The sequence below is a fragment of the Podarcis gaigeae genome, assembly GCF_964106915.1.
Source record: "Podarcis gaigeae genome assembly, chromosome: 8".
NCBI lineage: Eukaryota > Metazoa > Chordata > Lepidosauria > Squamata > Lacertidae > Podarcis > Podarcis gaigeae.
Genome location: NC_139684.1, coordinates 28493623 through 28511237, shown reverse-complemented (window position 1 = coordinate 28511237; position 17615 = coordinate 28493623). Strand labels below are relative to the sequence as shown.

Sequence of the window (17615 nt, the reverse complement as noted above, 5' to 3'; positions counted from 1 at the left end):
AGGCATGATAGAAAATAAAGCCTGGTGCCATCAAGTTGGAAAAGTACCGGTACGTCTGGCCAAATCTTTTCTTCCCTTCTGAAATTCAGCTCTCAAATGATGGAAAACGAATTCAATCTATATTGCTTCACCCTCAACCTGTAAGTGTGTTGCACCTCTGTTTTTAAAATAAAAGTGGGCTAAACATGGGTTTAAGGAATCTTTGCAGCCGCCGCTACCCTGCCCTCCCCCCAGGCTTGCAGTTTGCGGCATGATTACTCAGGGGTAAGCCCCACTGAACTTCTTGAATCAGATCTGGCTGTATGGCTAAGCCACAGGGTACTTAAACTGCACATTAATCCCACTGATTCCCAAGGGGACTGAGGGCTGGTCTGTCAAGTTAGAAGAAGCATGCATGAGCTCCTGTTTTCCGGTTGAGGGTTGGAGCTGATTTCAGCCAGTTGGGGATGGGTCCTGATTTTGGTGAGACTGCAGACTGAGGGCAGCAGCAGAGCCAAAGCTGGGCGCAAGCTGCCCAGGAACCATATATATGCAGGAGGTGGGCTTGCATCTCAGCTCTCCTGAGTTGTGGAGTCTAGCGCTACCTCTGCCAATCCACAAGTCATTAACTTCCTGCCTGTTTTCTTGGAAGCAAGTCCTGTTGAGTTTAGTGGTGTTTGCTCCCAGGATTCCAGACATGGAATGCCTTGTGGAGGGCACTCGGGGTCTCTCCTGTGTCTTACAATGAATGCCAAGAGAGTTTAATCCCCTAAATTTAATTCTCCATTGCAGGGCTAGGAGACCTGTGGAAAACTGCCCAGGTCCATCTAGCTCAATATTGTCTGCACTGATTGGCAGCAATGGCTCTCCATGGTTTCAGGCTGGAGTCTCTCCCAATTCTACCTCCGCTAACCTACATGCATTTACTTGTGCTGGACACACACCCAACCCCACCATCCCTGACTATTGAGCATGCTGGTCAGGAGCCTGGAGGCAACATTTGCAGGGCTACAGGTTCCTCTCCCTGGCTCGGCTGAATGTTTAATGCAATGTTAGCTGCTTTGGAGTACAAGTGGGCCTTTGGTGGTTCATTGATAGATTTGTTTGTTTTTAAAGAAGAAGCTCAAAGCGGTTTGCAAAGAGAAAAGGTTTTGGTCAGTTTACTTGTTAAATGCTACCAAACAACAGTTGCGTTCTCTGAAGCACAGTTGGATCGCAAAAAAGAATATTGCTTTATAAATATTTCAGTCGAGCTATGCTTTCCCTCACTGCAGCCATAAAATTGGTTAGCTGTTGTTGCGAAACCAAGCAACTTTAAAAAAAAATAATGAAATGAATTATTGCATTTTCCAGAAATGTTTGATTAGGTAGATTTATGTAATTTGGCTGAATAGCTCTTCCCATTGACTTCTATCAACAGCCATTTAGCTGTTTGTTTGTCTTTTAAAAAGCAGAAGTAAGGCAGAGCGGCGGCAAATCTTTGAAAACAAAAGGCGCTTTTGCTGACAAGGCAGCAGGCTGGTTGGGAAGGGTGCAGTTGCTCAATGGTTAGAGCACCTGCTCTCCATGCAGAAGGTCCCAGGTTCAATCCTCAATGGCTATATCTTCAGTTAGGACTGGGAAAGATTTAATGCCCGAAATCCCAGAGAGCTGCTGTTAGTCAATGCCTGCAATACTAAGCTAGATGGACCAGTGGCCTGGCTCAGTTTCCTAAGTCCAGTTACCATTTGCACCAGTGTTTTGCGGAAACTTTTGCAATAGTTGACCTCATTCAAACTGGAGCGGATTGCTGGTCTTGCCTCTGTTGCTTTAGGGGACTTGTAGGTCTAAATGCATATTGAAAAAATAAGAAGGCCTTTAATAATAAAGTTGGTCCAATCACAGGTCCGTCTAGCCCACAAGTGAATAATGTGCAGTCCTCCAGAGGTTGTTTTTGTTAATTCTCCAGCCAGCTTGCCCACAGATCGATCACACCTGACTCTATAGCCTGTGGGGTTTTAGTTTCGTTTTTATATTCTTAACTCTCTTTGGTTATTTTATGCATAAACTGCCTTGAGATGGAGGTTTGGAAGGTGATTTATAAATTAATGGTAATAATGATGAGCCTTGGCATTTTTTGCCGTGCTGGGGAAGCCTGATGGGAGTCAGCCAACACGTGGCAGAAGGCCACAGGTTAGGCACAAGAAACCTGGCTATCAAGGTTGCCTAATGATGTTTGCACCTCTGTTTTGTTTTTAAATGTTTTAAATAGGTGCAGCTTGGCTCACTTCCTTGAGCCATACAAGTGGGCTATCTGTACAGTGGGGCCACAGAGAAATCAGGGGTGGGGATATGGCATGCCCTCCATCATCCTAAAGTACAAAAATAAACGGAACTTGCTTACCCCTTTGCAAAAGCCCAGTTGTGACCGAGCATGCTCAGTAGCTGCAGAATGTTGGAAAAGAAAGGCAGGAGTGGGATTCTCGGCTTCTGCAGGGAGGAATGGCTGGCAGGGACCCAGAATGGAGCACTCCTGTTCAGAAGGGGTTGGCTACGCTGCTGTACTCCCACTGCAAATGAACTATGCTTTCTAAACAAAGCAGCTGCCTAAAGAGCTTGTGATAACAGCACTTCAGCTGGGTACCATCTCCAAAGACACTTCCCTGGAGTGGCTCGCACATGACTCATTTCTTAGGCAGCAGGTTGGCAACCAGATGCCCCCTGGCTGAAAGGGGACTCTAAGTTGCCAACCTCGGCTGAGAACAGGCAAAGAGTTTTAAAACATTCTGCCCCTGCCATCATCCAAACTTGGGAAGCTGCCTTTTATTATGAGTCAGGCCACTGGTTCGCCCAGTTCAGTATTACCTGCGCTGTCTGGCAGGGTTTTGCAGGCAAGAGTCCTACATGGAGACATCAGGAATTGAACCTGAGACCTTCAGTGTGCAAGTAGGTGCTCCGCCATGGAGCTACAGACCTTCCCTTAAAATCAAGCCAAGATTCTAGTCCTCATGGTTCTGATTTAAATAGGAACAAAAAGAGCTTCCTTGTAGCAGGCCATACCATTGGTCCACCCAGCTCACGACTGTCTACAGTACACAGTGACTGGAAGCAGTGATCTTACCTGGAGGGGTCTGTTCCAGCCCTACCTGGAGAAGCTGGGGATTGAACCCAGGACTCTGCATTAAAATCAAGTGTCTCCTTAACCACTGAGCTGTGGTTCTCCCCTGGTCTCCGTTATTCCCCTGCCTCTGTTTTCTCTCCAGTACAAAGGATATTTGAATATAGCCCTTTTTATGGGTGATGCAGGCTAATGAATGCATTTCAGTACAAAGGGTTTTGCTTTAATCTTTGGGATTACAGGCATTGTGATAGGATATTAGTGAATTTTTTTGGGGGGGTAAATATTTTTAAGTTTCATTTTATAATGTGTATATAAAGCAGAACATTGATAACAGCAGGTGAAAATTGGAAGATGAAAAAAAAAGCTGTGAAAGAGGCACACAGAATGAGTACAGTTGCACATGGGTTAAAATAACAAGTAAGGAATATTAGTGTTACTTAATTACCAAGTGTGGTTCCAGATTGGCCAGGCATGTGACGAAGGTTGTTTTGAAAACAATGGTTCTGCTGTAATAAAAGAATGCTAAATTATATGAAACGAGTCCAGAGGGTTCTAGCCCTCATCATCCAACAGGCTGCAATAAAGGAATGCCGGATCACCTAGAAAGCAACCGGAGGTTCTAGTCCTTGCCGAAATCTAAAATTACGTGCAGTTTTCTGCATTATACCTGTAATTGTTTGTGTTCCTGGTGCGCATAAGTGGAATGAGGAAGAGAAATAGCCACTTGGAATTCTCCTTCTGGTGGCCTGGATGGTGCTGGCAGCTCCCTTCCGTGCGGGGAGAATTCCAGCCAGGGTTTCTGTGCCACCCTTTTTCTGTGGCAGAAGGAGAGAGCTCATCTCAGCACTGAAGCTGTGCCTGATGCATCTCCCCCCCCCCCCCCCACAACCAAGCACCTTCCCTCCCCTATGAGGGAGGAGCAGATTTCTGGGAGGATTGGCTGGCCTCCCAGCAAGCTGGCTGGCTCAGAGAGAGAGCTTTCTTGAGGTCTGGCCATCCTACTGGCTGCCCCCTTGTTGCAGATCCTGTGGGGGTGAGCCAGGCAAGAAGACCTTATGCCGTTGCTCAGGGGGTTGGGAGAAACCCAACTTTGAGCCCTGGGTTTCACAGTCCCTTGTCTGATGCCTAGGATCCTGCCTGCTCTCTCCTGAGCTTCTCCTCTTCCTCCAGCAGCTGCTGTCTTCCCCGCCTGCCCCTCTTGTGTGTTCATGCGCGCCATGTGCCTGCTCTGCGCTGTTTTCCTGATCCTGCTTGCGCAGCTGGGGAAGAGGCGCTCTCTGGAGAGGTGCTCCAGTTTCACACTGCAGTCCATGCACTGTCAGGTGGTTCCCATGCCTGTTCCCATTATGAAATGGGGGGGGGGGGAGAGTGGACTATTGCTCTTCTCTCTCCCCACCCCCTTCCTCTAACCCTTGTAAGGATCAGTCGCATGTCCTTTGTGATTGATTGGCAGGAGCTCCGGAATAGACAGCAGGTGGCGCTCTTCCATGCTGTGCATTGTTCACTTGTGGGACGTAGGAGTTGCCATATGTGAGAGTCGGACCGTTATGACCCATTTATCTCAGCATTGTCTACACTGCCTGTGCTGGCAGTGGCTCTTTGGGTTTTCAGGAGATTCCCAGTCATACTTGGAGATGCCGTTTGGGGATTGAACTTGGGGAAAAGCAGCTGCTCCTTCCCCTACTCAAAAATGGCCAGGGTCTAATTTGCACAGTTCCGAATAAATGGCTGATTTAAACTTGGAAACCGCAGTATATGATGCTCAGTCCATTGTGGTCCATCTACCTCAGTATTTGCTATACTGACTGGTAGCAGCTATCCAGGATTTCAGGCAGGGAAAATTTGTCGGCCCGAACTGGAGGTTGCAAGGAATGACCCTGGGACCTTCTTTATGCAACGTGTCTACTCAACCACTGAGCAGAGGCCCTTCGCTTAAAAATAAAGCAAGGTTCCAGTCCTCATTTTTCTGAATAAAGGACTGTCTCTAAGTGGGAAGAGACCTTCTACTGAGTCACATCTTTGGTCATCTAGATCAGGGTTTCCCAAACTTGGGTCTCCAGCTGTTTTTGGATTACAGTTCCCATCTCTGATGACTGGTCCTGGTAGCTAGGGATGGTGGGAGTTGTAGTCCAAAAAAAGCTGGAGACTCAAGTTTGGGAAATCCTGGTATAGATCAGTGTTGCCTGCATGTATTAGCAGCAGCTCTCCATGAATTCAGGCAAGGGTCTCTTCCAGATATAGCTGGAGACACCTCGAAGATCTTCTGCAGGCAAAACAGGTGTCACAGCCTTTTCTAAAAGGGGCATCAGGCCAGTTCTTTGAAGCCTGCAACCAACTGCAACCCAATTTTCACTTCCTAGTGCAGCACTGAGGGATGCATCCCCTGCCGGTACTACTCAGAGTAGGCCCATTGCCTGCTGAAGGCAGCCGGTGTGACCTGTGTTCATTAATATGAATTTTGTTTGCACTGCTTACTGCCGGGGGGGGGGGGGCATAAGCTACTCGCCCTCCTGCCTTCCCCAGCAAATGACACTGCAAGGGAATGTTCAGAAGCTGAGCTGCCAACTTGAAATACACCGCAGTGGCCTTGGATTCCCCCAAATATTTGTCCTGCTCAAATGAGAAGCAATCAGTTGACCTCTCGCTTGACAGTGCGAGTTGACCTGTGACTTGGCAGTTGTGCCCTCTGCCTGGAATACTTGACCAGGTCATCTGGGATAGCTGCTCAATCATGGGAGCATCTCCCCCTCAGCTGTTTCCTGCCATAGGAAAGGACCCCTTTGTTTCTTAAGGCTCCCTTCTCATAGAGAGATTGTGTGTGGAGGGAGAAGTTCTCTATCTCTCATAATGCTAAAATGTGGGGCAATGAGTTCAGGGCAGAGTTTAAACTGTGGAACTTATTGCCCATGGATTTGTCTACCAGTGGCCAGTGTTAGAAACTCAGATATATAAGCCAGTCGCCATAGGGTACCTTAAACCTATGTTGTGTTCACCACAATGGAATGTCTAGGCGCCGTTTTGTTTTTACAGTGGAGTTGCGTTGTCGTTGTTGTTACTCATTTCTGTGCCACTTTATATTTTAAAGAACAAATCTCAAAGCGGGTTGCAACGCCTTCAAACATCAAACAATCCAGGATAAAACAAATTTGAGCTTCAAGGAGAATATTTCAGATCCTTCTCTAAGTGACATTTTGCTTTCCCCAGTCACCAGCCTGGCATCCAGAGTTCTCCACATGGTCGCAAAACGCGCCTGGAGCCTGGCTAATTTCTAACACGGCCAGTGGCCGCTCTGCCTCCATTCTTGGAGGCGGCACCCTGCCTCTGAATACCAGTTTCGTGGAATCGCAAGCAGGGAGAGCCCTTTTATATGCAGAAGTATGTTCTGTCCCACTGAACATACCGTTACAATAAATACGAAGTCAGCTTCCAGTCTTTCTCATTCATTCAGCTCAGAGTTGTCTACACAGACTGGCAGCAATAGGTCTCCAGGGTTTCAGGCAGGCTTCTCTCCCAGTGCTACCTGGAAGATGCTGCCACTTGGGGATGACCACGGGACCTTTTGCTCTTGTCAATGAGTTATGGTCCTTTTCTTTCAACATAATGCAGGGTCATAGCTGTCAACATCTCCCTTTTTTAAAGGGAAATTCCCTTATTCTGAATGGGAATCCTCGCAAGAAAAGGGAAAAGTTGACAGCTATGCGCAGGGTTCTAGTCCTCATGGTGTTGAATAAATAGCTGATTTAAACAGCAGCATAGGAAACATGCCTTGTGCAGAGTCAGAATACTGGCTCCTGCCAACCAAATCTCTTATCAGAAGCTAACAAAGCATTTTGGACCTCAGGCAGAACCCCCAAATTAAAATGAGGCCGGTTTGAGTTTTGCCACTGTGGTACCATTTGACACCCCTGCTCATCCGCCAGCGGCTGGATTGTATGCCGTCAGAAGTGGCTGCGTTCCCCCTTTGTTGGGTCTCGGCGCGGCAACTCCCAGCATGCCTTGCTTTGAATCCTTGGCGCCGCGTGCGAAGCACATCCTCCAGGGTGGTTAATATTTAATGCAGAGCTGGCTGGGCGAACGGACCGCAGTCTAGGAAATCGAGAGAGAGAGAGAGAGAGAGCGCAAATCCCAGAGTCTCTGAGGAGGTGGCATTGAAAGGGGTCTGGAGTGGGAGGTGGGGAAGAAATGGTTTTGTCTCTCGGCTGCGCCTCAGCAGCCAAGGATTATGGACCCTCTTGTGTGGGGGTGCTAGCGGGGGGTGGGTGGGGTCGGCAGCTGTGGTGTGCAGAGTGCTTTGGCACTCCAAATGATGTCATCCAGGCAAAGCTGCGACTCTGGTCATCCCCCGAAATCGAAGTTGACACGCAGATTAAAAACGGGGGCCCGGATTCTTCTTCAAGAGAGAGCGAGAAAGAGCATAAAACTGAGCGTTCCTTGTTCATTTTATGGCTCGGTTTCGTGTGTTCTGCTCTTGCCCTTCTTGGGAGGGGCAGCAAGTTACGTGGGACAGTTTCCAGCAGCCGTTAGGATCTTTTGAGAAGGAAAAATATATAAAGTGCTGGAGAGGTGGAGCTGGCTTTTGTTCATTGTTCCACCTTCTGTATTTCTCACGTAAAAAGCCTTGGCTTATGGGTGGTCGCGGTTAGGATTTTGGTAGCGTATTTGGACATGAAAAAGGAGATGTGGAGAAGATTGGGGGTGGGGAAGCAAAGTGATACCGGAGGGGAATAACCACAGTGAAACATTTTTTTTTCTTCAGCACAACATGAGGCCTAGAAACTTGATGCGTTGACATCAGGATTCTCAAAACAGGAGTCCTGGCTCCGTGTGCTTCCAGTGTGTAAAGTAGCCCTGGGTTGCATATGTACTTTGCTAGCTGCCTGTTGGTTGTTTGAGAGCGGCATTCGATCGTGCCGGAGTTTGCAGATCATAGAATCATAGGAGTCGGAAGGGACTCCAAGGCTCTTCTAGTTGAGCCCCTGCAATGATGTGTTGTGCAGGCGCGTTGGCTAGAGAAGTTTGTGGGTTGCTAGCTCTGTCCACACAGTCCCTGGGATTCAGCCGCTTTCTGCCACATTCAGCCACTACAAAACTTTAATGTGGCCTTCCCGAGCCTCCTCTCTCTCCCCATACTGTGTTCTGGACTACAACTCCCATCATCCTGTGCTGGCTGAGGCTGATGGGAGTTATAGTCCAAAGCAGGGGTCAGCAAGATTTTTCAGCGGGGGGGGGGGGCGCGGTCCACTGTCCCTCAGACCTTCTGGGGGGGGGGCTGGACTAGATTTTGAAAAATAAATAAAAAATGAACGAATTCCTATGCCCCACAAATAACCCAGAGATGCATTTTAAATAAAAGCACACATTCTACTCATGTAAAAACACGCTGATTCCCGGACTGTCTGCGGGTTGGATTTAGAAGGTGATTGGGCCGGATCTGGCCCCCAGGCCTCAGTTTGCCTACCCATGGTCCAAAGCATCTGGAGGGAGTTCAGTTGACAAGCAGCCCTTCTCAGATGGACTTACCTGCCAAAGAATTTCTCTGTGTTACAGAAGATTCTGGGGCATCAGTGTACACCCAGTTTGTGCAAGGCGTCAGTCTGGTCCGGGCAACATTGTCATTTCATTAACAGTGATTCCTGTGTTGTGGGAAGTTGGGCTCGATGGCTCCTGAGGTCCCTTGCAACTTGATCATGCTGTCGGTAATAGCATCACGTCTCTGATTTTCATTTCTTCAACAGACCGTGTGTCTGTCGTAAGGGGTTCTTGGAAATCTGTCCAGATTTGCAGACAGCCTAATTCTTTGCTGAAAGGTTATTTAGTTACTGAGTTTCTTTATGCCGTTCCCTTAGTGGAGGAGGGTGGGGTGTTGATCTGTAATTTGGTACAATATTGCAAAGGGACTTGTACATCCCTCCCCAAAAAAATTCTCAATGCAAAGCTTAATTTGTTGGAATTAGTGCAGCAAAGGTCCAAGGATTTGTAATTAAAAATAAACAAATCACAAATTTTCACCTTTCAAACTTCGCAACTCTTTCTTTCTTGGGTGAGGAGTGATGGGGGCATTTAGGCGACCAGAGTGATACATAAATGGAAACCTTTTAGCTACAAATTAAAACTAGCATAATATCCCAGTTGGGTAAAAGGGTCTTCACCACAAGTGTCTACCTGCTGGCTTTCTAAACTTGTTTTAAATGTATTCTTGGGGCGGGGGGTGGGGAAGCGGGTGTTAAAACTTTTAAAAATCATCTTTCGTGTAAATTGCCTTGAGATGGTGGTTTAAAAGGCAATTGATAGATTAATTGTAAGACAGTCCTTCCCTCCTAGTATCCGATTGTAGTCAGTCCGGGCTAGACCCCCACCCACTGAATCCTTTCTACAGTTGCAGAATTATTGCATTTTGAAGGGGTGCACTTGTAATGTCCAATTCTCAGGCCCCACCCCCACCCCTAGTGCTTAGACTCTAAAGTGGTTCCAGAGTCCAGGAAGGGCTGTACCACCTGGCACCTGTTGACAGAATGAGGACAGCAGAGTGGGCACCTATGCCAGGCAGGGTCCTTGTCTTAGCCCCACCCCCTGCCGTTGTTAGCAGTTTTGGGGGTATTGGAGGAGAGCGTGAATCCCCCCCAAACCCCCCACTCCACAAATCACTTTGCAAATTGCAGAGGAATAATTTAAAAGGGGGCAATAGCATATTTCTCCTCCTATCATGGTTGCTAGGGGATGTATGTGGGCTCTTTTTTGGTATATTGTTATAGTCTCTGTTGTGTTGCTGTTTTGTCACGTTCTTATGAAATCGCTTTTGCCCTTAGCATCCTCGTTTCCTTTCTCTGCGAGCCGCTTTGAGTGCGGCTTCCCCCCCACAGAAAAGCACCAGGCGCATAAAATTGCGACCGCAGCAGCTCTCTGGTGCAGCCCCCTCCAGAATCTGACGTTCAGGACTGGAGGTGGCAAACTCCCTTGGGAAGTATTTGTAGAAGCCTGGGACGGAAAGTATAGGAATCATGGCCGAGAGTGGGTTGTATGTAGTGTGGCCGCTCACCTCCCGCATGCCACACACAAGTCTTTCCCAGGCTTCTGTGCCGGTTGGAAAGAGAGGGCATGGATTTAAAGCCAGGGGTCTGCGAGCGTCAGAGTTGGCGCCCCCCTGCCTTGGGCACGCCGGGTCCTCTGTGCCATTTCTTCTGCTCCAAACTGCCTGGCAGACTCCTCTTCTCTCTCTCTCTCTCTCTCTCTCTCTCTCTCTCTGTGTGTGTGTGTGTGTGTGTGTGCTCCTTCCTTCCACAACCCTCTCTGTGTGTGCTCTACACAGAGGTTGGAAGGGGGGGCAGGCGTCCCATGCGGCTTGTAGCAGGAGCAAGTCAGCTGTATGGTAATGGGCAGAGCGGGCGGTTGGGGAGGGCGTCGGAGGGGCAGGGCCGGTGGTCCAGCCTCCTTGGTGCCTCTGCCTTTGTCTCAGCTTGCCTGTCACACTCGGCTTCCCTCCTCTCCCTCCTTCTCCCATGCAGAAGTCGGCCGGGACAGCCTCCGCCGCACGCCTCCGGACGCCCCCGGCAGCCCCGGCATGACATCAGGGAACAACGGCAGCTCTGCCTCCACCGTCGCCGGCGCCCCTCAGAACGGTGAGAACAAGCCGCCCCAAGCCATCGTGAAGCCGCAGATCCTGACCCACGTCATCGAGGGGTTTGTGATCCAGGAGGGGGCTGAGCCGTTCCCGGTAGGTAGCCAATAAACTGGGGGGGGGGGGTGAGTTGGGGGTGGGAGAGCCTGAGGGCAGCGCATGGGTAGGTGTTGGTGGGCTGCCTTTGTTGTGGGGCTTTGGGAAGGGTGGGCATGGAAATCCCATTGCAAGAAAACTTGAGGGTTGTGCTTGGGCACGTGCAGAAGGCAAAGGGTTTCACCCACCCACACCCTGGTGTTTCTGTTTTCAAAAAGGCTGTGGGGGGAGAGTGAACTTGGCTGGGACTGGAGGGGGGCAGAGAAACTGGTCGGAGCACAGAGCAGGGTGTGTGTGGTTTACATGGTTGGGAGGATTCAAGGGAGCCCAGGGTCCCTCCTCGCAATATAAAATCTTACCAAGTCCCAAGCACGTTTCAAGTGCTGTGGTCCCAAGCACGTTTCAAGTGCTGCGATGCCACTTTAAGCAGCTGTGGCTTCCCCCAAATAATTAGAAGAGCCGTAGTTACAGGTGCTTCAAGTTGTAGGGGAGACTCCCTTATCCTCCGTTCACAGCTACAGTTCCCAGAGTTCCCTGGGAAGAGCTATTGATTCTTAAACCACTCTGTAGCTCTGGGAGGGAAATACAGGGTCTCCGAACAATTCTTAACAAATGGCACATCCCAGGATTCTTTTGGGGGGGGGGAATTCAAGGTGGCACTGTAGCGGTTTAAATGTGTCGCGTGGAATGTGGCCTCCGAATGCGCTGTTCAGAGATCCATGCCCAGCCAGGCCAGAGCCACCCACCCACAGCCCTGCGCTCCCATTTCTGGCGCTCTTGTTTCCAAGGTGCATATAGCCAAGCGTTTCTCCCGCTGCAGCTGTCAGTCGAGCGTCCGCCCTCCCCTCGTCCTGCGGGGCCAAGGCCACCCGGGTCTCCCTGGAAGAAGAGAAGGGGGAGGGGGCTGCCTTCCAAGCTGCCTTTCGCCGACTCCCTTGTCGAAGCACCTCCCTCGCCCATCTCTCCTTCGCTGGAGGTTTGTAGAACAGAGGTCTGGATGGCCGTCCGGCAGTGGAGATTCCAGGGGGTTGGACTAGATGACGCTCGGGGGGTCCCCTTCCTGCTCGACATGACTGTGGTTCTTTGCCAGGTGGGGCGCTCTTCGCTGCTGGTGGGGAGCCTCAAGCAGAAGTATGCCCAGGACCTCCTGGCCGAGAAACCCCAGCACCAGGACAACAACACAACCACCACCACCGACTCCGAAATGGAGGACCCCTATCTACAAGGTAGGCCCAGCGGAAAGCCTAGGTAAGCAGAGAGGGGGGGGGGAGACCTGGAGCATGTGCAGAGTGCCTTTCACTTGCTCCCTCAAGGAGCGTTAGGGATTGATGGGGCAGCTTCCCAGCAGAGAGGTGTCGTATCAAAAGGTGCAGAAAAGCAGAACAAATATTTGGCACAACCCTCTTCTGCAAAGGTGGAGAACCCGTGGATGTTTCTGGGCTCATAAGATCACCAGCAGAGGCTGCTGGATGAGCCTGTTCTCACAGTGGCCGACCAGTTGCCCCAGGGGGAAGCCAGACTGGGAGAGTCCCTTGTCTAAAACCCTTGAGAAACGCTGCTGGTCTGTGCAGGCAATAGTTAGCTGGAGGGAGAAAGGGTCTGCAGTTCCTGACGTTCCTGTGATGGGAGCCACATCTGGTGGCCGCAGGTTCCGCAGGTACCTGGCTGGAAAGACAACAATCAATTGCTGGGGGTTGGGCTAGATGACCCCTGCGGTCCCCATTCGGTTCTGCCATTCTGTGGTTAAGAGGTGCCTGATCCAGCAGGGCTTCTTAAATGTGGGTGCAAGGGTTTGGGGGGCTTTGCTGCCTTTTGTTGCTTTGAGGTGAGGGGTCCTAAAAAACTCTGCTCTCCTTCCCCAGAATCCAAAGACGACGGATCACCCCCGAAGCTGAAATGCGAGCTCTGCGGCCGCCTTGACTTTGCCTACAAGTTCAAGCGGTCAAAGCGGTTCTGCTCCATGGCCTGCGCAAAGAGGTACCTCCCTGGCAGAAACATCTGCCTGCCCTTCTCCTTGAAAGCAGCTGCCTTGCTTGCGGAAGGTCCTGATAGCATCTCCAGGCTGACAGCTCTAGGAATCTCCCCTGCCTGAAAACCCAGAGAGCCACTGCCAGCCAGAGTAGGCTGTGTTGAGCTAGATGAACCCAGGGTTTGACTCCATTATAAGGCGTATTCCCACGTTCCACAAATTTTTTGCTGGGTAGCAAAAAATTATATAGCTGATTACACACACACTAGGCTGCACTGCTTTTATCGTCTGTATTTTAACATGGTTGCTAATTATAGTGTTGTGGTGCTGTTTGGGTCTGATTACTTTCTAGAAATAATAATAATAATAATAATTATTATTATTATTATTATTGATTGGATTTATATACCACCCTATACCCGGAGGTCTCAGAGCGGTTCACAGAACAAAATAAAAACCTAAAACCACAAAATATACAATCAAAATAAAAACAACAACCCAATAAAATAACTTGTATGTTTTTAAGCTTTTTGTATTTTGCCCGGTGTTGTTTTAATTTGCGAGTTGGCGGGGTGGGAGAAGGAGGGGTAGAAATAAAAACAATCATAATTAATAATACAAGGTTGAAACTTTGGCCGTGCACAGGCTTTTGACCTTCTCTCTGTCTCTCTCTCGCAGGTACAACGTGGGTTGCACAAAGCGTGTGGGGCTCTTCCACCCAGACCGCAGCAAGCTTCAGAAGCCCAACACGCCTCCACACGGCCGGCGTCGGACCTGCAAGGGCTCCCTTCCCCCTCTCAGCAAAGAGAACAAGAAGCAGGTAAGAGCCTTCTGGAATTATCCAGGGGCAAGGAACTTTTTCGCACGCCGAAGGTGAAACTTGGGAGCATCGGGTATCTCTTTGTGCCTCCCTCCAGTGCACCTGCCACAGGCCCAAGGGGAGCATAGTGCATGGTTTTATCTTTCTTCTTCTTCCCCAGAGTCCTCAGTTTCTGACCTCTAAAATGGGCCCAGTTGGGGTCCTGCATGGAGGAACTGCAGCATTTAATCCTCTCCTCAAAACCCTGTGAAGTAGGTTAGGCTGTGAGAAGGCAGTGGCTAAGTGCCCAAGGCCACATCCAGGAAGCTTTATCCATGACCAAGTGGAGATTTGAACCCAGGTCTCATGTGCCACTCCCCCCCCCCATGTTATCCTCACAGCAAGTGGCTTTCTAAGAGGTGAGGCTAAGAAGCAGTGACTGGCCAGTGAGCTTCATGACCAACGAATAGGGGACTTAAACCCAGTTCTTTCCCAGGTCCTAGTCCTGCACCCTAACCACTACACCACACTGTCTCCCCTGGAACACGATAACAAATTGGTTGATACACATGCTTGGAAGAAGAGTTATCAGCTGCAGAGTGGACATTTGCTTTCAGGCAGTGCCGGCTTCAGTTATAATGATAATTTCTTAACTAAATTTGTATCATTGAAAGATCTCAAGAGTCAACTTCAGGGGAAAGGTATTATTTGCTGCATGTTAATCTGCCCATAATTTATGCAGAGATCCAAGGGAAAGATTTCCTTGCTGATGTGTGGGAACAGGAATACCCAGTTCAGTTTCTTCTGAGCTGTCTTGTGACAAATGAAGAAGCTCTTTTCGCACAGTCTGCAATAAAAGATTACAAAAGGGAAACGATATTGCTAAAGCTGAGTTCCTCTCCTTTTTTTCTTCATCTAACATTGCTGATGTTCGTTAATATTAGTACTGTATTCGCATTTTGGTATATTGTAGCGTAATTTCGAAAAGTTTCTCAATTTTGTTGAATTAAGTAAATAATTCCAGTTGGGTTCTGAATAAACGCACAATGAATCGTTCCTGTTCTGCATTTTATTGTGTGGTTACCTTCCTCTCATAAGCTGTGCAGACTGCTATTCCATGAGCTTGTGGAACCAAAGGGCGCAGTGGCTCCAAAGAAATTGAGGAGCCCAGGGAGTTAGCGCAGTAAACATACAGATGTTGTGACTGAGCCCTCCAGACAGCAGCTGCCGGCCAGAGAAGGCAGCACTGGGCCGGATGGGGCGATAGCACAGCCTCCTAAAGTGGGGTGCTCCTCTGTGTTTGCAGGCGCCGGTATCGCTGCCCCCTGGCTCGGGGCCCATTTCCGTCTCTGGGTCTCTGCAGCTGGCTCGCGTGCAGGAGGACTCCAGCCGCTGCTCGGACAACTCCAGCTACGAAGAGCCCCTCTCGCCCCTCTCGGCCAGCTCCTCCGCCTCCCGCCGGCGCCAGGGCGAGCGTGACATGGAGCTGCCCGATGTGCACGTCCGAGACCTGGTGGGCATTGGGCACCACTTCCTGCCCAGCGAGCCCACCAAGTGGAACGTGGAGGACGTCTACGAGTTCATTCGGTCCTTGCCCGGTAAGGATCGGGGCCTTCTGCCTGCCTGCCTGCTTAGGAAGGGAACCTTGGAGCGGTCCAAGTTGGGCAGAAATGAGCCTGTCCCCCTCTCTCCCAATTCTCTGGTCTGGTGGGAAGCCCAATATTTTCCAGTGTTGCTACTTTAAGGAGTTAAGTTTATGGATGGATTTGATTTGGTTACGGAAATATCCCAGGGGTCATTTAGCCCTAACTTCCCTGCATTGTGGGAACCACAGCTGAAGCATCATTGGCAAATGGCCACCCAACTTCGGCTTAGAAATCTCCAACCAAGGAGAGCTCACCAGCTTTTGAGGGTGGCTCTGTGGGTTAAACCACAGAGCCTAGGGCTTGCCGATCAGAAGGTCGGCGGTTTGATTCCCCGCGACGGGGTGAGCTCCCGTTGCTCGGTCCCTGCTCCTGCCAACCTTGCAGTTCGAAAGCACGTCAAAGTGCAAGTAGATAAATGGTAGGTAAATGGTGTTTCCGTGCGCTGCTCTGGTTCGCCAGAAGCGGCTTAGTCATGCTGGCCACATGACCCGGAAGCTGTACGCCGGCTCCCTCGGCCAATAAAGCGAGATGAGCGCCGCAACCCCAGAGTCGGTCACGACTGGACCTAATGGTCAGGGGTCCCTTTACCTTTACCTTTATCCCAAAGTTGGAACAGCTCTTATGAGAAATTCTGACTGTTTTCTGGTGATGATTAAAAACATAATAAAACATCAAACATGGAAAACTCCTGACAGAGGGCTGTATTTCAGAACTCCTCTAAAAGTTGTGTCATTCTTAATCTGCTTGACGTCCGACGAGAGGGCATTCCGCAGGGAGGGTACCGCTGCTGAGAAGGCCCTCTGCCTGCTTCCCTGTATTCTCACTTTCTCGCAGTGATGGGGCTTTTCCTTTCCTCCTGCCACAGGTTGCCAGGAGATTGCAGAGGAGTTCCGGGCGCAAGAGATCGACGGCCAGGCCCTACTGCTCCTGAAGGAGGACCACCTCATGAGCGCCATGAACATCAAACTGGGCCCAGCCCTCAAAATCTACGCCCGCATCTGTATGCTGAAAGACTCCTAGAGGCCTTCAGGCTGGGGTGGGTGGGAGGCCCTGCTGGCAAACGGATGCTTTCTTTCTCGGAGGCTGGGAAGGGGCTGGGAACAAAATGGACTCTGCTTTCTTCTGCCTCCCACTCTTCACAATGCAACTTGAGCATAGAGGCAACACCCCCAGCCTCCCTCAACGACGGGAGGGGCGCGGAGGGACCCCGACTCGGGTGGGATGTCCGTAAGCTAAAGCCGTTGTGGGGCTGTACATAAATATGTAGCATTAGCTTCCCCCCTGCAGCAATGGAGAGAGTCGTGCAACCTTGTTTTTTTAGTGGTGGGGGCGAGGACCCTCTTCCTCGCCCTGGAAGCTGCTTCTCCTGCGTCCCAGAGACCACCCCCCCCAAGGATCAGACACACCTACTTGAAACCTCAAAAGCCAAACAGGACCATTGCCTTAAATTTTTTTGTAGGCGTGTGTGTGCGTGCGTGTGGTGCCGGGTAGTGCCCTGTTTCCTCCTCCCTCCCTGCACCCTTTCCTCTTCTGCTATATCTCTTCCCAAGGTACAGCGGGGGAAGCAGTTGCCCTGATAGATCTCCTGATTCCCATGGGGGATCGTGCAGAAGGAATCTCCGTCCAGTCTCGCAGGGGTGTTTTGCTCCCGTTTTGCTTTGGTTTTTTTAAAACAATTTTTTTTAAAGGGGAGGAGTAAGTAGCCAAGCGCAAGTCGTGCAAACTGGCTGGCTGACATCCAGGACTACTGGGGAGGCCTCTATTCTGATTTGGGACCAGGTCTGCAGCTGCCTTAAAAATTTAAATAAAAGGCCCTTTTGGCCCCTGCCACAAACACCTCACCCCCCCCCCATTCTCCCCCTCCCATAATATCAAGGCAGGGCAGGAGGAGCCGGCTCTCTCCCTGAAGATGGGGCTGGCCTCAGGATTGTCGAGAGTGGGCAGGCTTTTTCCTCGGGTGATCAGGAACTGCGGGGAGTGGGATTGCAGCTGAGCTGCACCCCCTGCCCCTTTTGACGGTTTGTGTGTGGTGCCCCCCTTCTTCGTGCTGGCCACTCTCCACAGCCTCTGGGCTGCAAGCAAAAGGACTTTTTACTGTTGCCCCCCCCCCCCCCCCCGTTTTTAATAAACGCCTTTTGGAATTAAAAAAAAAGAAAAGACGCCATGTATTTAAAAGGCTTCATTGCTATGGGGCTGGGTGGTTGGGGGCAGGTCCCGGGACATTTTAGCTTCCTAGGGCGGAGAACGTTCAGCTGGATTCTCCAGGTGAATCATAACGTCAACACCACGGAGAGAGACGAGAACTGACAAGGCGAAAGAAAGGACTTCTTCATGCAGCACGGAGTTCAACAGTGGGACTCGCTGCCACAGGAAGCGGTGATGGCTTGGACGGCTTCAAGAGAGGATTGGAA

General features: G+C 50.3%; 1 protein-coding gene across 5 annotated transcripts in view; it reads left to right on the top strand.

Annotated features, from left to right (window-relative positions):
- The window catches only part of PHC2 (polyhomeotic homolog 2), a 60130-nt gene extending 42769 nt beyond the window's left edge, over positions 1–17361 (top strand). For 4 of the 5 annotated variants that reach the window (XM_083752541.1, XM_083752540.1, XM_083752543.1 and 1 more), the window contains 6 exons: positions 10582–10790; positions 11881–12016; positions 12653–12767; positions 13438–13579; positions 14865–15156; positions 16070–17361. In XM_083752541.1, coding sequence (XP_083608667.1) covers positions 10582–10790; positions 11881–12016; positions 12653–12767; positions 13438–13579; positions 14865–15156; positions 16070–16224 — 1049 coding nt within the window. In that variant the 3' untranslated portion in view covers positions 16225–17361. Of the gene's footprint in view, positions 1–10581; positions 10791–11610; positions 11767–11880; positions 12017–12652; positions 12768–13437; positions 13580–14864; positions 15157–16069 lie in introns of all 5 variants that reach the window. The other variant, XM_083752539.1, reaches the window with a different exon arrangement.
- Positions 17362–17615: the final 254 nt, after the last annotated feature.